This window comes from Nyctereutes procyonoides, unplaced genomic scaffold, assembly GCF_905146905.1.
Source record: "Nyctereutes procyonoides isolate TBG_1078 unplaced genomic scaffold, NYPRO_anot_genome, whole genome shotgun sequence".
In the NCBI taxonomy this organism is placed as follows: domain Eukaryota; kingdom Metazoa; phylum Chordata; class Mammalia; order Carnivora; family Canidae; genus Nyctereutes; species Nyctereutes procyonoides.
The window spans coordinates 34,942,830-34,963,921 of NW_026575042.1; the positions used below are offsets into that span (position 1 = coordinate 34,942,830).

The window sequence follows — 21,092 nt, forward strand, 5'->3', positions numbered from 1 at the left end:
AATGGTGACTAACATTTGTCATTATGCTATGTTGCATGAGTCCATGGCAATTAGTTTGCTATGTACCTACTATGTGCTTGATGATAACGACAATTATGACAATAAATTAGCTTTTTAAAAACTTGTATAGCTATTACTGTGTGCCAGTTACTGTTCTAAAATCTTTTCATATATTAATTCTCAGAACAATACCATCATCCCCATTTTATAGCTAGGGAATTCATAAACTTATTTAGTGTTTGAGCTGAAATTTGCATTCAGGCAGCCTGTGTTCTTTACTCCCATTTTGTGTTGCTTCCCTCAACATTGACCGTATCACATTTAATCTTAAAAAGGCCTATCAAGGAAGTACTGTTTTTCTCAATTCAAAGACTCAGAGAGGTTAAGAAATATGGTCAAGTTCCATATCTAATATGTGGAGAGAAGGGGGTATGGAACCAGGGCTCAGTCTTAAAAACCAGTCCCCACATTGCCCTACCTGTGTAGTAGCTTGATTCATCCATGCTTTTGGTAAAAAAAAAGTTCTTCTAGAGGCAAACACATCAGAACATTTCAGGCTCTGGGGCAATTTTGTGGTTTCAGAAATGGGGTGATATAATGGAGTAAATTGAACTAACTCGTTCCAAAGCAGTCCCATGATGTTCACACTTTTCATATAGTGCGCCCCCTCCCTGACTTATGTGTTTATCTCTTTCTGTGCAGCACTTCCCATCCTGGCAGTGGGGCTGGAGCTTCTCCAGCAAGATAGGTGTGAGGGCCTTAGTCATAATTAGAGCACCAGGTAAAGTTTGACACAGTATCAAATGGATACTAATCAATATGAAAAGTCAAGGTGAAAGATAAATTGTTTTTGGTTCTCATTTGTTCTCATGATCTCAACTCCCTCATTCCAAACCATTAATAGCATCCCTTTTTTTAAATTCCGTAGGTTTTACAAAATGCACCAGATGAAATCCTAGTAGTAGCATCTTCCATGCTATGTAACCTTCTTCTTGAATTTTCTCCAAGCAAAGAGGTTCGTATTGATTTTCTCGTCCTAGACTTAGCTCAGTCTACCTAGAGCTTAGTTAAATAATTTGTACAGTAGTTGACTTTGAAATTTCACGATTGAGGTTTAAAAACTACTGGGAACACCTCAGTGGCTCAGTCAGTTAAGTGTCTGACTCTTGATTTCGGCTCATGTCATGATCCAGCCTGGTCATGGGATCCAGCCTGGTGTCGGGCTCCACACTCATCAGGGGTCTGCTTGAGATTCTCCTTCACCCCCTGCCCCTGTTCATTCTCTGAATGAATGAATGAATGAATGAATGAATAAATAAATAAATAAATAATAAATATTTTTTAAAAAAACCTACCTCTAAATTGGGGACGTAAATAAGATCATTTTTAAATGCAGTTTAATTTCTTAGTCTCCCTTTTCTGCCTGGCATGTGCAGCTTATTTGGAAGATACGGTAGCTTATAGTTCATCTAAACTGCCTGCAACTACAAATGTAATTACAAAAGTAATAGACTATTTTCAAACTATATATACTAAAGAATAAATTAAGGCTCAGTTTTGTAAACCAGAATCGTAAATCATTTGAGGGCTATAATGCTGGCATTGGAAAATAATTGTTTGACTTTTTTTGAGAGAGAGAGAGAGAGAGAGAGAGATTGAGAATTTTAAGCTCCATGCTGATCACAGACACCAACATGGGGCTCAGTCATAACAACCCCGAGATCATGACCTGAGGTGAAATTGAGAGTCGAATGCTTAACTGACTGAGCCACCCAGACACCCCAGGAAAATCCTTTTAATGTTTAATGTTAATGGTAGTTGTTTGGGGAGGGATTGCATATGGGAATACTTTTTCCCTTTTATACATTTTATAAATTATTTGAACATGTATTGTTTTTATACTAGGGAAAACTACAATAAGGTTTAATAAAGCTTAAATAAAATCTTATTTAGTTAAGATTAGTTTCATCATGTTAGTTTTATCATGTTAAAATATCTCTGGTCTGCCCAATTGTGAGCTGAGGTTTAGACACTATCCTTTATTTAGTAGTTCCATTTTTGTTGAATTTCCTTCCAGTAACACCTATAGGCTTCTAACTAGCATTTAGTAACAAGGTGGAGGTTCAGAGATAGTTACTCAATAAGCAGAAATCCTGGAACAAAAGGAGGGGAGAGACTGGTAGTTACTCTGAAGGAAGAAAAAGTTAAACAGGATGCCAGAGTTTCCATCTGTTTTCCTCTGCTTTTATGGTGGGAGTCTTGGCATGATGATGATCTGGTTGCAGTTAGTACAATACCATTAATCATCCTGAACAGTTCTTATGTTGCCTCAGATCTTCCTTTAGCATACATAGATAGAGTTTGGTTAGAAGTAAGGTAAATGAGCTAAGGCATAGGATCATTAATACGATTGATTTTTTAAAAAGATTTATTTTTATTTATTTATGATAGACATAGAGAGAGAGAGAGAGAGAGGCAGAGACACAGGCAGAGGGAGAAGCAGGCCCATGCCAGGAGCCCGACACAGAACTCGTCCCGGGACTCCAGGATCGTGCGCCCTAGGCCAAAGGCAGGCGCAAAACCACTGAGCCACCCAGGGAGCCCCGATTGATTTTTTTTATATTGAAAATAAATTGGATCCTGAACTGGAATGGAAAGAAATGCTATAAAAACATTTATTAGGCCAGTTGACAAAATTGGCATATGTGCTATAGATATGATAAAAGTATTGTTTTTTTGTTTTGTTTTTTTAAAGATTTTATTTATTTACTCAAGAGAGACAGGGAGAGAGGGAGAAGCAGAGACATAGGGAACCTGATGTGGCACTCGATCCCAGGACTCCAGGATCACACCCCAGGCGAAAGGCAGGCACCAAACTGCTGAGCCACCCAGGGATCCCCTAAAAGTATTGTTTTAATGTTAACCTCTCTGAAGTTGGTAACTGTTCTGTGATTCTAAGAGAAATGTCCTTGTTCTTAGGAAATACATTGAAGTATGAAGTATGAAGGGTAAAGGGACATGATGTATATGCTCTACTTTTAAATGATTCAGAAAAAGATGAATAATGTGGATATGGGCATACAGGAGAGAGATAATGATAAAGCAAATATGGCAAAAATGTTTAAAATTGTTGAATCTGGGAGAATATGTGGAAGTACCTTATATTATTCTTGCTACTTCATAAGTTTGAACTTAACTTCAAAACAACAACAACAAAAAAAAAAACAGGGCGCCTGAGTGCCTCAGTCGGTTAAGCTTCTGCCTTCAGCTCAGGTCATGATCCCAGGGTCCTGAAATCAAGACTGCATCAAGCTCCCTGCTCAGTGGAGAGCCTGCTTCTCCCTCTCACTCTGTAGTTCCCCCTTCTTGTGTGCTTTCACACACATGCTCTCTCTCTCTCTGTAAATAGATAAATAAAATCTTTTTTAAAAAATAAATGCAAATAAAAAAAAAAACAGGAGATAGGGAGGTGGGTAAAACCGACAAAAAGGAAGAAGGAGATACAGACTTCCAGTTATAGAATGAGTAAGTCTTGGGAATAGCAAGGATTGTAATAGCATTGTATGGTGATATGATACTATACTTCTGGTAAGCATAACGTAATGTGTAAACTTGTCAAATCATGTCATACATCTGAAAATAATGTAACCTTGTGTGTCAACTTACTAAAAAAATTTTTAAAAAGAAATAAAACCAATTTGTACACATAGAGGAACGTGTATCTTTCTTCAGAGTGTCATCTTGAAAGTCACTGTCCTTTTTCTTCTTATGTATATCTGAATTGCTTAAGACAATTGTAGAATCCACTTGAAAGGAGATCTTTTAAGCACTCATTGGTGACAGTAGATCAGTCCGCAAAGGTGCGGATTTTTTAGAAATTATCAAAGTCTGTTTTCAGCCAAGGATCATAAATAAAGGAGTGGTCAGGCTAACGCATGCTATTTTAGGTGTAGTGTGTGATGTGACTCTAAAAGTATACAACTGTTTTGCTTATACGATAGGTAGTCCTGAAAGTAGTTCTAAAAGATGTGTTCTGCAGCATGTTTGGAATAACATTGACAGTTTGGAAAGAAGCTAGTTTGGTTAATGTAAGTTCCATGTAAACCAACCATGTTGTCATAGTCCCAGCTTATAAAGAAAACACATGGAATACACACGTGCACTACCCAGGGAGTGAATGTCTCAAAGGACGGTGAGAATGAGAGTGTGGAATTAGATACTTTAATCATAAGGGCATGTGCAGAATGTGCAGAGATTAGGACAACTCCTGAGTCTTTCAGAGCTACAAAGAAAAGAGAAATGATGAACTATTTTGGTTTTTGAATTTGTGAGAGACTAATTGTTCTTGCCCTTCTCATGGTAGTTTTTGTGTCTGCCTCACTCACTGCTTTGTGAAAGTTACTTGGAGTTGGGTAAAAGTAGGAAGGAAATAATAGATTGTCAGGGTATATGCACATTAGTCACAAACCTGACTTTAAAACTGTGCTCTTTTTCCTTTCCAATCACAGCCAATTTTAGAGTCTGGAGCTGTAGAACTACTTTGTGGATTAACCCAAAGTGAAAATCCCGCTTTGCGAGTAAATGGAATTTGGGCGTTAATGGTATGTTTCACTCTTTTATATAAATCGTCATTTGTAAATAGAATGGAGGTGTTCTCAAAGGTAAAACTAAAGAATGTGTTATTTGAAATGTCCGAAATTTGCTTTTTGAAAAATCTTTCTATTTTGGCCCAGTTTTCTAATGATCTCAGACTTGAAGACTTAGTATTCAGCTTCTGGATTTGAATATAATCAAGTTGCACAGCTACAGTTCTCCTGTTTATTATTAGGAAAAGCGGACAGATATTAAAGTTGGACATCTAACTTGGAAAAAATACTTTTTCCTCGTCATGAATATATTGATAACCTGCCTAGAACTACTTGCTTGACAGAGCCTTTTCATGTCTCCTGTGCTCTTTATAATTCTGAAATAAGCTGGGGGGGGGGGGTGTTCATATTTTACAGATGAGTATACTGAGCACAGAGTGATTAAATAACTTGCCCAAGGCAACAGAATGATGCATAATTGCTTAATAACTTCTTGATAATTTCAAATAAATAATATATAATAATCTAAATTATAAAATGTAACTATGAAGTCAAAACTACATAACTTAAGATTTATTAAAATATATTGAAATTAAAATTTACATGGATTTCTTCAAATATAATTATAGTAGTTATAATTTAATTACTGTGTACCAGACACTGAGCAATGTTTGTATCTCTAGTTGTTATCACTAATACTTATTTTAAGTTATATTGGTTTATATCCACCTCACAATTAGGAACCTGGGTCTTGGAGGGTAAATGAATCATCCAAGGTGTCACACCTAATGAGTGGTGACAGTGGGTTCTGAACCTGTTTTAAATATATATTCTTTTCTCTGTTCTGTGTGTATTTGCTGTCTTTTCACACAAAATTTGGGATAGAAATACTCTTCTTCTAAGAAAGCACTGAATCCACTAGTTTGTTATCTTTCTCCTAAACTTTGAATCAGCTTTTAGTACTTCTCTTTCTTGAAGCTCTTTCCCAGGACTTTTTTTTTTTTTTTTTAACCTTACTTTCTACCTAACCCCCCTTTGCAACCTCCTTCTCAGGAAACCCAGTTTCAATTCCCAGTTTCCAATTCCCTTTATATTTCAGTTTCAGGGACTTCATCTACTCACATGGTTTCAGCTCCCCTTAATAGAAGTTACTTTGAGAAATATACATACCCACACATAATTGTCCCCTGTTCCCCAGGTCTATCACTTAAATGGCCTATGAGACTTCATTTGAAGCCTCCCTGACATGTACAATTTTAAAGTTAAAAATTGAATTTAGGGATCCCTGGGTGGCGCAGCGGTTTGGCGCCTGCCTTTGGCCCAGGGCCCGATCCTGGAGACCCGGGATCGAATCCCACATCAGGCTCCTGGTTCATGGAGCCTGCTTCTCCCTCTGCCTGTGTCTCTGCCTCTCTCTCTGTGTGTGTGTGACTATCATAAATAAATAAAAATTTTTAAAAAAATTTAAAAACATTTTTTGAATTTATTATCCTACTCCTCAAACCCATATTGACTATTTTATTCTCATCAGTCACTGTATAACCAGCTGCTTTCTTCTCTGTCTACCAAGTGTAAAATCCTGGCATCATTTGTGGTTTAGATCTCTTGACACCAGCCCAGTGCTCTTTTTCTCTCTGCCAAACTGCCTCACATCATTAGGTAACTTGATCTTTTGCATGTTTTAGCTCCTAAATTAAAAATAAGCCTGAGGGCACCTGGGTGACCCATCTGTTAAGCGTCCAGCTCTTGATTTTGGCTTAGGTCATGATCTCAGGGTTGTGAGATCAAGCCCCATCTCAAGGCTCCGCGTTCAACGAGGAATCCGCTTGAGATGCTCTCCCTCTCAAATAAATAAATAAGATCTTAAAAAAAAAAAAAGTTCTTGTAAGGCAATATTGATACATTTCTAGTTTACAAGAGATTTTTGTACCAAAAGTTGGTTTATGACTTATTTGGAATTTGCCATGTTTTTCTTTTCTTCAGATGTGTTATTATTAGATTAAGCTGGGGTAATCTATAATGTATCTAGAAAGGAGAAAAAAGGAGCAAAATAGATACCAGCCATCTGAAGTTGCTAGTAGCTTAGATACACTTCCTACCCTTTGGAGAGCTTCCTGTATATAAACTTGCCATATCAACACCTAGTATAGTAGGTGTTTTGGTGCCAGTAAAGTTGACAAAACCCACTACTTATTTTCACCCATAAGGGAGTATTTTTAGTCATTCTCAAAATGGGTGGCACAGTATAGTTATTAGTAATAACTTTGTTATTAAAATACACAGAAGAAGGGGTGCTTGGGTGGCTTAGTGGGTTAAGCATCTGCTCTCTATCTCAGCTCAAAGTCTTGATCTCAGGGTTGTGAGTGCAAGCCTCACATTGGGTTCTATGCTGGGTGTAGAGCCTACTTTAAAAAAAAAAAAAGGGTGCAGGGAGGTAACTTGATAACCAGAAACATTTATGAAAAGTAACCAAGCTCATAGATATAGATAGCAGATCAGTGGTTGCCAGAAGAAGCAGGAGATGGGCGGGTGGGAGAAATCGGTGAACCGTTTTATTGTTTGGGCTTTGGGTTTTTTGTTTTCAGTTTATAAATTGAATAATTTTTTTAAAGAATTGATTTGCATGTCTTCTAATTTTTTGTCAAATCTTAAGACTCTCAAATACCCATGTCAAAAAGTGGTCATATTCCTTATACAGGAGTATATATAGGAATGATAGTTATCTTTTCTTCACAGACAGAATTATAGGTAATTAACAGACATCAGAAAAATAATGTGACTTAAATTTAAAGATTATCTGCAGCTTCTGATTGTACTTTGAGAATTGTCAGTTACTATCAAAATATAATTTAATAAAGAAAATTAAACATGATTTTTGAAGCTTTTTTAATCCTTTCAGAATATGGCATTTCAAGCTGAACAAAAAATAAAAGCAGATATTTTACGAAGCTTGAGTACTGAACAGCTATTCCGGTTATTATCAGATTCAGATTTGAATGTGCTGATGAAGACATTGGGACTTCTTAGAAATCTCCTCTCTACTCGGCCTGTAAGTACAATCATCCAGGTTTCCACATTAGCTGCCCCTGCATATGCAATATAAAACCTTGCCTTCCCTCACTTCTCCCATCAACATCTGCCAGGAAGTGTGATTCAAATGTTGCCCCTTCCCAGAGAAGTGAGAAGTCGATATCTAGACCTGTCACCACCATAAGTGAACTGAGAGCTGCTTCACCATATGAGCTACCTGACCCTCCACTCCCACACTGCTTATTCTGTCTCCCTCTCCTTACTCCATGCTGAATATAAGCTTCCCTTGATTTGTTCCTTTATTTTTACTTAGTTTGCTGGCCAGATGGGTTTTCTTGTCTGCCTCAATTACTTACCCCTGGGGTCTCTGCTTCTTTTCCTTTAGAGAATGCTTCTCAGTGTTAATCCATAGACCAGTTCCCACCCTGCCAACATTTACTGGGTTGACCTCTGAAGATGGCAGTGTGGAGAACAGTGGCTATATGTCAAAGCAGGAGGGACTGAGCCTTTTTCTAGGGTCCCTCTTGTTGTTCCCTAAGCAACAGTGTCAGTGGCCTTCAGGTAGATGAAGAAACATGGGTAGTCCCTTTGCCTCACTTGTTTTCTGAGCCCTCTTTGTACATTTGTGCCCCAGGGTATTAGTAAATCTGTGCCATATTTTCCATATCTTTGGCTTATTCCCTTTCCCCATCCATTTTTAAAGTTTTTCTTTAATGTCTTTGGGCTTGAGGATCCCCAGTGACTGTATTCTTAATCAGGTCAAGTTTATGTCCTTCTTAACATATATATATATAATATACATACACAGACACATATACACACATACACATAGAAGGCAAAACGCAGTTTTCTGCTATAATAAACACTATTCTGTGGCATCTACTTCTATATGCCATGATGTTCTCTTTCAAGCAGTTATTGTTTAACTTTTAGAAGCTTTTTGTTCCTTTCTATGGTCTTTTTCTCTGTTCCCTAGATAATTGTGGATTTCCCATTGTTTTTGCAGCATATAGATAAAATAATGAGTACTCATGGAAAGCAAATTATGCAAGCTGTCACCCTCATTCTGGAAGGCGAACATAACATTGAGGTCAAAGAACAGGTATGTGCCCCCCACCACCACCTCCCTTTTTTTTTTTTTTTTTTTTTTGCTGAGGAGTATCTTCTGAATGTCAATAACAAGAAGGATTTTCATTAGGAGTGTCCTGAAATATTCAAATCTGTGAAAGAGTGTTGAGATGGAAGGTACTATAGAGACAAGAAATATTTGAGAAGAAAGATCCTCTACCACCCCTGAAACTGTCTTCAAGAATTCATCCTCCCAGAATAGAAGAAAATATTACCAGAGTCTATAATTTCACCCTCTTGTGTCATGCACTATATACTGTCCTTGTCCATAGGGATACTGCCTTTGATCATTCCTAGACTGAATCTACTCTCTAGGATTCATCATCTCCAGTTCTCTATATCCACCATATTCTGAACTAAAATTCCTGCAACACCCTGATAAAATAATTGTCTTATGATGGAATCGCTTTTCATTTTTTAACTCTAATGTATCCCTGTACTTTATTCCTATCTCATACTTCTAGTCTCTGTTGTCTTTTAGTAGGGCAGGTTTAGGGTAGGCATAAAAATACAGAGGCTATCACTTTTTTATATTTTCTGGGATTTATTATAGGATTTTTAACATAGGGGCATCCCGGGTAGCTCAGTGATTTAATGCCGCCTTCAACCCAGGGCCTGATCCTGGAGACCAGGGATTGAGTCCCACGTCAGGCTCCCTGCATGGAGCCTGCTTCTCCCTCTGCCTGTGTCTCTGCCTCTCTCTCTCTCTCTCTCTCTCATGAATAAATCGATAAAATCTTAAAAAAAAAAAAAGAATTTTTAACATAGTATATGTTTTGTCGTAAAAAGGAAAGTCACCTACAAATTTAAGTTTCTAATACAAGATCTGAGGCAATGGTAATGTTCAACTTTCTGACATGGATGTTGGCTACATGATGTGTTCACTTTGAAAATTCATTGAGCTATATACTTCTATGTGTGGAGGAAACTTGCCCAAGGTCATCAGTGGAGAGTTGAATCTAGAGTCTGATTTTAGGGCCCATGCTCTGCATTCTCTGTTTTCCTGAGTTAGAGTAATTCTACAGGTTTCAGAAGAACAACCCAGGAAATAAGAGTGGTAGGATATAGGAGCTGTGATTGAATTTGTGAGCAAAAAAGGCAAGAGATTTGACAAGGTGGTTTCAAGATGAACATTTTAGGTGATTTCTCCTAAAATTCAGTAATAATCAAGTTTTCTGATGAACAAAAATTTAACACAGAAAAATGATAATTCATAGGCATTACTAAAACTAGGTTGAACTTGATCCATTACTGATACACAACAAAGAGGAAGATGAATAACTCAAATTATTCTGCCTGAGAGTTCCTGGGTGGCCCAGGTTTGGTCTTGGCTCAGGTTTCAATGTCAGGGTGGTGATTTCAAGCCCCACGGCAGGCTCCATGTCCAGCTATTTTACTTAAACTATTTTACCTAAAGAGCATAGAAAGGCATTTTGTCTATAAAGACAGCGCACCTAGGTAGAATTCCACTAACTTGAGAAGTAAAGCAAGCCGAAAAGGTGAGGCAAGATTTGGATGAGGGCAAAAAGGACCAACAACAGTAATGTGTTCTGGCAGGACTCAAATTATACTCTTTCATACAGATTTTGAGATGGTCTGGAAGTAGGTGGTGATGGGGAGGCTTAAAGTGTCTAGTTGTTAGCTGGAAAAAGAAATAAAAGGCATATAGATTGGGCAGGAAGAAATAAAACTATTCCCAAACAACATGAATGCCTATGTAGAAAATGCCATGGACTCATCAGAAAAAGCTAGAACTCGTCAATGAATTAGCCAAGGCCACAATATAGAAAAATCAATTGTATTTTTAATATACCAGCATGAACAAGAATTTGAAATTTTAAAAACACTACCATTTATAGTAGCTCAAAAAAATGAAATACCATATTAAAATGTCATACATTATCCTTTACATATGTTGTTAGATTTGATTTACTGAAATGTATTAAAGGAAGTATCACATCTGTATTCATGAGAGATCCTAATGTATAGTTTTCTTGTGATGTCCTTGTGTGGTTTTGGTACTGATGTTTGATTATTGGGATAATGCTTGCCTCAGGAAATAAAGGTATTCCCTCCTCAGTTTTCTGTACCTATTTGTAAAGCATTGGTATTCATTCTTTCTTAAATTTTGGTAGAATGTACCAGTGAAGCAATCTGGAACCTTATGTTTCTTTTGTGAAAAGGTGTTTAAGCTAAAAACCATTTATTTTATGGAAATAGGAGTACTCAGGTTATCGATTTCTTTTTGACTAAACTTTGGTATTTTGTGTCCTTCAGGAATTTGTCCATTTCATCTTTTCAAATTTATTAACATGAAATTGTTCATAATACTCTCATCTTTTTAAAGTCTATAGTGTTCTTTGCAGTATCCTCTCTTTTGTTCTTTATATTGGTAATTTCTTTTTTCTTCATCAGTCTGGCTACAGGTTTATCAGCTTTGTTTTTTTGTTGTTGTTGTTGTTTTAATCTTTTCAGAGAAGCAGCTTTTGGTTTCATTGATTATTTTCCCCCACCCTGTTTTGCTTTTCTATTTCTTGATTTCAGGGATTGGCAAACTGTTCCCACAAAGGACAAGATAAATATTTTAAGTTGTGTAGGCCGTTCAGTCTCTGTGGCAACTACTCAGCTGTGCTGTGCTAGCCTGAAAGTAGCTATAGACAATAAACAAATAGACATGGCTATCTTCCAGTAACATTCTACTTACCAAACAGGGAGTGGGTTGGGTTTGGTCCATAGGCCGTAATTTGCCAATCCTTACTCCATCATTAATTTCCAGTTCACATAACTGTGTGAGGGTGGATATGTGTGTGTGTAGCTTTTCTCTATGTTCCCTGCTTATATGTTAAATTGGCTTGGGCCAAGGTTTGTGGGGCTTCAAAACAGAACTGTAGCTCACTCTGCCATGCTGTTCAGGCCTGAGGATGCACGGGTATTCTAAAACTCCAAGAAGGGGAATCACTTGCCTATCTTGATGAACAAGTTTTACTGAGAAGTATTTCATGAAGTCCCCCTCATATTCTGTCTTAGTGGGTAAAAGAGTACAGGTGACTCTTCCCTAGACAAGGCTAAAGAGGTTTGTCACTCCTTCTTCTTCCCAGAAATGCCTACGTCATGAAGCTAGAGTCCAAACCTGTTTATCCCCCTGGCTGTCCCCTCAGTCCTAAGAAATTCAGGGTGTTAAACCTGCCAAGATTTCTAACAGGCTCACATGTACCAGCTCACTTTGAAATCTGGCATCTTCCTCAGGGTGTCTCTCTCCTACATCTGGGGCATATCAAGGTCCCCTGTCATGACTTTAGTGCCCTAGAATGGTCTCCCAGTGCCTACTCAAGCCTTGAATCATACATTGTGTTTTCTATGTCTCCTATATCCCAGAGGCAGCCTTTTTTTTTGTTGTTGTTGTTGTTTAATTTTTATTTATGATAGTCACACAGAGAGAGAGAGAGAGGCAGAGACATAGGCAGAGAGAGAAGCAGGCCCCATGCACCGGGAGCCCGATGTGGGATTTGATCCCGGATCTCCAGGATCGTGCCCTGGGCCAAAGGCAGGCGCCAAACCGCTGCGCCACCCAGGGATCCCTGTTGTTGTTGTTGTTGTTGTTGTTGTTGTTCAAACCTCAGGACTCACCTCCTAATCAGTGTATTAATCTAGGAAGAATAAGACCACACACTCTTTACATCTGAGGCTTTAGGCCATAGTAAGAAAATACTCCTATCAATTAGCTATAATCTGCAAGCTTAATTAGCTTAAGTCTATTAAAAGAAAGGTTAAATTTGGAGAAAATTACTTGAATTTAGACCTCATTCCCACTCCTCATCACTTTGAGTGGTTCCTTACTGTGCTCCAGATCTCAGTGTCGCTTCCTCCAAGAAGCCTTCCCTGACCTTCGCAGCATTAAGCAAGTGCACTTCATGCTTTCTCGGTTCTGTTTTTCCTCTGTCCCACCACAGTGAAATGTAATTGTGCGACCGCTTCAAAGCTAGGTAGTGTGTCTTATTCCTGTCTCACCCTGATGCCCTGCAGAGTGCATGCACATTGTAGGTGCTCAGTAAATGTTTGTGGCTGGCTCGGTATCCTTTCCACTGTCATTTTACCTTACTTTAAACATTGCCCTCCTGTTGGTCTGGCTGTGAAACTCCCAACAACTGACAAAAGAGTCCCTTCCTCCAGTATCAGTGTGGTGATTATCTTCATATTATCTTCATATTCAGTTGGACAGGCTCCCTCCAGTCTCATTAGGTCAAGCTGGACTAAGCTCCTTCACACATTTACCTTACCTTTCTGTTCCTCTGATCAGGTTTTAAAAAGTCAAGAAGTCCTAAATGCATGTGGCTAGTGAACCAAGCTCCAGGCTTTCACCCAGAAGGTCATGAGCTTGGGAGCAAGTAGCATTTGGAGAGGGAGAGAGGGAAGTTGCAGCACCTATGATGCTTCTACCAGAGACTGTGTTTTTGAAGAAATCTTGTTGGGTTAGGAACAAGAGCTTCTCTTAGAAATGAAAATTTCAAGAAAATAACAATTCTCATTTTCCCTTTGATTGATGTGATAGCATGAGCTATAAGACATGGCTGCCTTTACCCAATGATGGATTATGCCCTTATCCCCCCAAAAAACTACTGGTGTTTGGGTTCTCTTTTGCCTAAGGTAGACTTTTGCGAGATGTGGTTACTTTTGTTGCCAGTGATGTCAGGAGATAAGAAATCAGAGCATTCAGAGTAGAACCTATGAGAATCCATGTACTTCAGACAGAAATTGCCCAAGTTCTTGAGAGAGCTTGCGTCTGGGGACTTCAGAGCGTTCCTGATCACCGGCCCTTTGTTCTTTTCCAGACACTGTGCATCCTAGCCAACATAGCAGATGGGACAACAGCAAAAGAACTTATTATGACCAATGACGACATCCTGCAGAAAATCAAGTATTACATGGTAGGCCTTTGTCCCTTTCATTGCTCTCTATTAGCTGCATTAGAAGGCTCAAAACAAATTGTGCAGAGATTAAAAAAGGAATAGACTACTCTGTAACAGATCCAAGGAACTCTTTCATCCTCAAGAAAAACAGACAAGAAGGCCTTGAAGCTTGTGCCATTTTTGGCAGTATTACCACCCATTCATCACCCCATACCCAGCCCTCGTTGTCTCCTGATTGCCTCCTCCTTGGTTGGCAAGTGAAGACTTGGCCTCTTGGTTTTCTTTCAGTGCCTCCAAATCCCTGCCTTCTTCTCAAGGCTTCTATCCAATGTAAATGAGCTTCTTTGGCACCTCTGGCACTTGTTCTTTGATTTGACCTGTTTGCTTGCAAACACAATCTGCTACCTATTTGCAGACACCTCAGCCAATCTACTGCCATGGCCATCCAATGAATATTGTTATCACCAGAAATTGCCCTTTGGCAAATCTGGCAATCATTTCATTCTGTCAGTGTCTCCAAGCAAAATCTTAGTTGTGGGTGAACTTGTCTTCTTTTTGCCTATCAATAACTGCATAGAAAGGCATAGAACCAGGCTGATGGATTTTGTGTTAATTTCTTGTTTACAAAACCCCTGTGGGTTTTGTGATTCTCCATTATGCTGACACCTCCATTCTCCATGAGAATGGGTTCTTCTCCTTCTTTAAACATCACCTTTTTTCTCCCTCATCTCTCTTAGTGGTGACATCACCTTTTGTTTTATTAAGAGAATAGAAGCCATAATCCTTCAGTGGCTCCCTGTTGCACCTTGAATAATAGCCATATCCCTCTGTGATGGCCTGTGAAGTCCTGTATGATATGGGTTACCATATCTCCAACTCCTCTCTTTCCCCTCTTACCTTTGTTCATTACACTGACCTCCTGTTCCTTGAAAATGCCATGCATGTTCTTTCCTGACTTAGGACCTTTGCACATGCAGGCTCATCTGTGTGGAACACTTTTCTCCATGCTCTTTCATGGCTTGCCTTCTCCCCTCTCAGATCTCAGCTCAACTGACACTTCTTTGTGGGCTTTTAATATATATAGATTATTCTTTGTTACTGCGTTCTGTTCCCTTCAGAGCAGTAACTCCATTATAGTGATACATATATGTATATTTGTGTGCCTGAGTGTAAGTTCCATGATGGCAAAGCTCTATGGGTTTTGTGCACATTTTTGTATCTGTCATCTTGGACAATGCATGGCCTTTAGTATGTGCTCAGTAAATAATTGTTGAATGAAAACCTTACTGCTTCAACCAGGAACTCCCTTCTTTCCAATATCAGATCCACATAGCATCTCTAATCTTCTCAAAGTTACTCTTAATTTCTCATATCCACAGAGATACACCTATTTTGTTCTGCTTTTCATAGCCAGACTTCTTAAAAGCATCTTCTGCACATGCTGTCTCCTTCCTTACCTCTAAATTCATTTTAACCCCTTTCATCTGGCCTCCATTCTGATCACTCAACTGAAACTTCTCTGCTTAAGGGAACCATTGACCTCCATGATGCCAAACCCAAAGGACAGTTTTTTCTCCTAATCTCACCTCACTTAGAGCACCCTTCAACACAGATGACCATTTCCTCCTCCTGGAAACATTCTTTTCTCTCCTATATGCTCTCCTGAGCTCTGTGATTTTTGTTGCACAATGACATTTTCTAGGGAAAGAGATGGTTTCAAAGATGGTTGTCTTGTCCCTTTCAAGATTCTGATTTAATAGGTCTGGGTTATAGCCTGGGCATCAGGGTTTTTTAAAGTTCCCCAGGCAGTTTTTATGTACAGCTCAAGTTGAGAACCACTGGTTTAGGAGCATCTCATCAACTCTTATGGCTTTTACTAGCATCTCTGCTTTTTTGGTTTCTGGGTTCTGGTCTAGTAGTCAGTTTTGGTAAATAAAATAGGCATTACAGTTTTTATGCTTTCCATAGTATGAAACCTACAAAACACAACCACAGTAATGATTACTGACCTTCAAAAGCCATGACAATAAGCTTTCATGATGCTACTTTCAGCTCTACAAATGCTGGTTCTTTTCTTAATGGAGGTAAAGGGTAGAGAAGCAAGGTAAGAGAGTCACATGAAGGGTATACCTTCCAGTCCTGTCTTCTGAACCCTGGTCTCCTGTCCTCCTGCTTACTTTACATCTCCTGTCTGATGCTTCCTAAAGTTGATGTTCAAAAATGCCTCCTCTAAACGTAAATTTCTTCTCTCCTCTTCTTTCCCATCTCAGTACAGTGGCTCTGCCATCTATCCTGTTGCTCAAATCTGGGAGTCCATCTTGATTTCTCTAGCTCTTTCACCTCATTAGTCTGATTTAGCAGCAGGTCCTGTCAGCTCTTCCTCCAAACCTAATCTTGATTCTGTTTGTTTCTTTATATTACCACTGCCCTCACCCTGGACCAAGGCATAGCATATCATGTCTGATTGACCCTAATATCCTTCTAGACCCCTCTGCAGTGTCACACAGAATGTAAATCAGATCTTCACCTTCCACTGCTTAAATCCTTCAGGAGCTTCCTGTCAACTCAGAGCAAAATCTAAAGTCCTATTTCTGGCCTACAAGGGCCCACAATTTTCCCTGAACTAATATTGCTCCACTTTGCCTCTCAATATGTGTGAACTCTACAGATACTTCTTACCTCAGACCTTTTCAGGAACCTTCCCTTCCTCTCACCAGGCCGCTCTTTGCACACTTTCTTGTCCTTTAAGTCTCTGCTTAAATGTTGCTTCCTTCAGAAAACTTTTCTGTGCTTTATACCTAAATTATGTTCCCACCCCTCCAACTCTCCAGTTTTCTCCCCAGCAATTTGTTTCCAAAAAAAGATGTATTGAATGAACTTATACATTGCAAAGACTTATTTTTGTACTGTATAATAAGTTCATTTATTTAACAAATACCTATTCATGACCTGAGTCTGAGATATTGATAAGTTTTGTTCTGTTTTGTCTTTGTAGAGGCCAAACTGGGCATCTCTTTCAAAGTCTTGACAGGTGAAAAGAAAAAAGAATCACCAGCCATAGACTTCTAGTGAAAGAAGCCACATCTACTTCTTGTCTCTGCATAGTTGAGATAGTCCTATATGGCAAAAGAAGTCTATCTCATCCTTTAAGAAACTGTTGAGCACATTATGCCACTGATATTTTCCCAGATATGCATTGTATTTAAAAGTACTGGGGAGTTCTTTTAAATTGACCAATAGGAAAATCATCTGTAGATATTGTTTTACTATTGAGTCATCTGTTATGTAGGAGAAAGTACTCTGTATGACTTAAACAAAAGTGGTTGTATTTTCAGTTCGTAAAGAAAAATAAGAATTGTGTTTCAGGAGAATAAGAGGCTCCTTAATAATAGTAACAACATTGGATGAATCAAAGACTCAGGTTTGGGGGGACATATCCCCCCCCATAAGAATCTTTTACTTACTCTTAAGAATAATACTCTTAGAAGAGTAATTTGAATCAGATAATCAATAGCTGAATACCAAAGGCATATTCATCCAATTTGTTGGCCACTGGTGATCTGAAAGTTTCCTGGTATGGATCAAGCATAGCCTAAGTCTAAAGCACAGACCTATGCTATGCCAGTATTTCTGTGTGCATGGATAGAGTGATAATTTGCAAACTACACTTATAGCCTTTAGGTACTTTGTTAGGCCTATCAGAGGGTTTCTAACCTAAACCCCAGTTTACCAGATTTCCCACCATCCTCTTGTCTTTAGCACAACCTGTTCACCCATTATTGCTAACTTTGTGGCCCCTGAGGACAAGTGAGTTTTTGAGGACCCTGCTTCACACTTTTAGCCTATTGGAATTGCCTATGGTATGTTATAAAATAATTCTTCAAATCAGATTACCTCCATATTTTTTTCTTTTTCTGCATCAAATAGGGTCATTCACATGTGAAACTGCAGCTTGCCGCTATGTTTTGTATATCAAACCTCATATGGAATGAAGAGGAAGGTAAGAGATTGGTGAGATTTGTTCTGAGGAAAATTATGGGAGGGAAAGCAGCAGACGCCCCTGAGATCCAAGATGTAGGCATTACTTAGCAGGTCCTGAGCATCCAACCAAGTCACCTTGGTATAAGAGTCCATGGGACTAGCCTGAGTTGGCTGGACAGTTAACAATGAGCTCCACCTTGCAGTTAACAGTGCGGCAGATTTTAGAGGATGGGGGTAAAAGAGACCCTAGAGAAATAAATGGCAGTCCATGCTCTTGGGAGAGCTAAGGAGGAGTTTCAGGGCGGGGGTGGGGTGGGGGGGGGTGGATGTACTTGAAGAAGATAACAGGTGAGTATGGATGGCCAGGTTGGTCTTTGATTGTGTGCAGAGGAGCCACATGGATGGACTACAGGCACATAAGCTTAATGGAGAAGAGGGTGCATTGGTGAGAAATGAGAAATACACTGTGACTACCGAAGCAGCCAGTCTATAAGGTGACCTCTATGGATCAGAGATTCTCCACCTTGACTGCATATTAGAGTCACCTGAGGATTTTTGCACCAGACCAATTTAATCAGAATTTTGGGGGTGAGAGGTTGTAGGCATTTTTTTTTTTAACTCCCCAGGTGATTCCAATGTATAGCCAAGGTAGCAAACAGATGTAAAAGAGCAGTGGTTCTCAGTACTGGGTTGACTGCTTAAGAATCATCTGGGGAACTTTTTAAAATGCAGATTTCTGGTTTTCACACCTAGAGATTTTGGTTCATTGGGTCTTGGGGAGATCAATGCATGGGTGAATCACTGCAGGTTCTTCTCGGGGAGGAAAGACTCCAAGAGTCTTTATTATTTATTATTATTATTCTACCCAGCAGCTGTGTCTAGAACAAAGTAGAAGGAGGAGAAATTGTATTCAACTTAGAGGCCTAGAGACCAAGTACTATCCAGGTGCCAGGGAAACAAAGCCACCCTCAAGTAGGTCCTAGTCTAGTTGGAAGATAGGAAGAGTGGTATGAAGTTGGAACTGCCACATACTAAGAGGCAGCAGGAGTACTGGGAGGTTAAAGGAGGTTGGAGAGAATAGAAGGGGGTAAATAAGACCTGTCTGGAGTAGGAAGAGCCTGGCTTGTTATGTCCAGACAGAAGAGATGAAGATGGGGCCAATGGCAGAGGGCCTTGTGCCCTACTGAGGAATCTGACCTTGACCCTGTAGTCCATGGAGAAATTAATCTATTAGCAGAACCCAGGGTGGACTGCAAGAAGGAAGGTTAAGGAGGAGAGAGACCAGTTAGAACATTGTTGGAGGTTCTGAGAATGAGAGGATCCAACTTCATTGGGGACAGGGGAATAGAAGGGTGGCAGAGTAAAGGACTCTGGTAAAGCTCTAGATTGTTGATCGTATATCAAGCAGAGCAACTGCCTGGGTCATGTTCCCAGTAACCTGATAGCTTTAATCTCCTAGGTTCACAAGAACGCCAGGATAAATTACGGGACATGGGCATTGTAGATATTCTACACAAACTGAGTCAGTCACCAGATTCAAACCTTTGTGACAAGTGAGTATCAAAGTAAAAGGGCCTTGCTTTGGGGTATGTTGGATTCTTTTATGAAAGGGTTTTGCTTGCTTAGTTATTTACATTGCCAAACTTAAAATCTTTTAGATTGTTGAATTCCCTTAACTTCTGTGAGCCAGCTGTGTGACTTGAGTTAGAGATAAGCTAATTAGCAAATTATTAAAGATTCTCATCTTGCTTTGAGTTAACATGAACCTAAGCCATCTTAGTGTATATCTGAAGAGGATCCAGGGATCATTTTCTTGACATTTAAGTAAAAAGGAAGGCCAACAATAAAAACATCCGTTATCTCAAAATTTCTCACTGAGCACTTGCCTTGTGCCACCTGGCCTGGCTGCTGAGAATACGGCAGTGACCACTGAGAGGTTCTTGTCCTTACCATTTACTGGGAGAGGCAAGAATCATAATCAGAGATTCTTCTACCCTCTGAATGGCTAAAACTGTTCTTCCTAGCTGTGTACACGCCCTCCTACCATAGCCTTCCCTCTATAGCTCAGTCTCAAGGTCCCCTCCCCCTCTACCCTGCTTCCTGCTCCAGGCACACCTGCCTCTTGCAGTATCACATCTTCATGCATTTATACATTCTGTTCCTTTTGATTTGCCATCCCAGTCCCCTCTCTGAATTCCCTCATTCACTCAGCAGGATATATATATTTTTAATAATAACCTTTATCAGGCACTGTTCTAGGCATTGGAGATAAAATGATGAATAAAATTGATGAAGTCCTTGCCTTTGTGAAAGTTAAGGTCTAGTACAGGAGACAGTGATAAATGAATATGTAATATGGTAGCAGATAATGAGAGGTATTATGAAGAAAAAGAAAAAGATGAAGAAATGAAGAATAAGTTTCTTCTCATACAACTGACAAATAAAGGCCTTGACCAGTAAAGGTCTCTGCAGAAGTGACATTTGATCAAAGTCCTGGATGAAATGAGATAGTTCGCCAGGCAGATGTTCAGAAGAAGAGTATTCCAGGCAGATAGGACAGTGAGTGCAAGGCTCTGAGACAGGAATGAGCTTGGCATGTTCAGGGAAACAACAGGAAGACCAGTAGAGCTGCAAAAAAGTAAATGAGGGGTAGGGCGGTAATAAGTGGACTCCAGGGGGCAATGGAGAGCAAGTGAAATGTCTTGTAGGCCATAGTAAGGACTTCGGATTTTATTCAGAGTTTAATAAGTCATTGGAGAGTTTTGAGCAGAGACCCTGTCTGACTTGGATTTGTGCCAAATCACTCTGGTGGCTGTGTAGAGAATCACCTGCGCAAGAATGGAAGCAGGAAGAGCAGGTCAAGGCTATTACAGTCATACAGGTAAGAGATGAGGGTCGTAGTGGTAGAGGTATTGAGGTCAGATTCATGATTTAATCTAAAGATAGAGACAATAGGATTTGCTCGGGGATTTAATGTGTAGGATGTTAAAGAGAAGAAAGGAAAATGCCTAGAGTTTTAGCCTGAGCAACTGGATTGGGTGTTGCCATTTACTAAGATAATGAGGAATACAGGAAAAGTGGGTTGGGGTAGGGAGAATCAAGGGTTCTTCTTTGGACATGCCAAATTTCGGATACTATTAAATATTCAAGGGACTTCTCAGGATAGTGGGGCTGAGGGTATAAACTAGGATGGTATATAAAGCTATGGAACTGGATGAAGTCACCTAAGGAAAGTAAGAGAGAGGAAAGAAGACAGGAGGGCTAAGGACTATGCTCTGGCGCCCTCCAGCATTTAGGGGAAAGTGAAAAAGATCTAGCAAAGGAAATGAAAAAACAACCGGTAAGGCAGGGAGAGACCGAGGCACAGGAGATGTCCTGAAAGCAAGGGAAGAGAATGCCTGAACATTAGCCATTTATCCTTCAAAACTCAGACCAGGGGGATCCCTGGTGGCTCAGCAGT

General features: G+C 39.5%; 1 protein-coding gene across 1 annotated transcript in view; it reads left to right on the forward strand.

Annotated features, from left to right (window-relative positions):
* The window catches only part of ARMC8 (armadillo repeat containing 8), a 105,789-nt gene that overhangs the window by 80,514 nt on the left and 4,183 nt on the right, over positions 1-21,092 (forward strand). Inside the window, exons 15-21 of the mRNA XM_055321151.1 lie at positions 929-1,015; positions 4,509-4,601; positions 7,486-7,635; positions 8,623-8,718; positions 13,574-13,669; positions 17,579-17,651; positions 19,092-19,185. Coding sequence (XP_055177126.1) covers positions 929-1,015; positions 4,509-4,601; positions 7,486-7,635; positions 8,623-8,718; positions 13,574-13,669; positions 17,579-17,651; positions 19,092-19,185 — 689 coding nt within the window. The remainder of the gene's footprint in view (positions 1-928; positions 1,016-4,508; positions 4,602-7,485; positions 7,636-8,622; positions 8,719-13,573; positions 13,670-17,578; positions 17,652-19,091; positions 19,186-21,092) is intronic.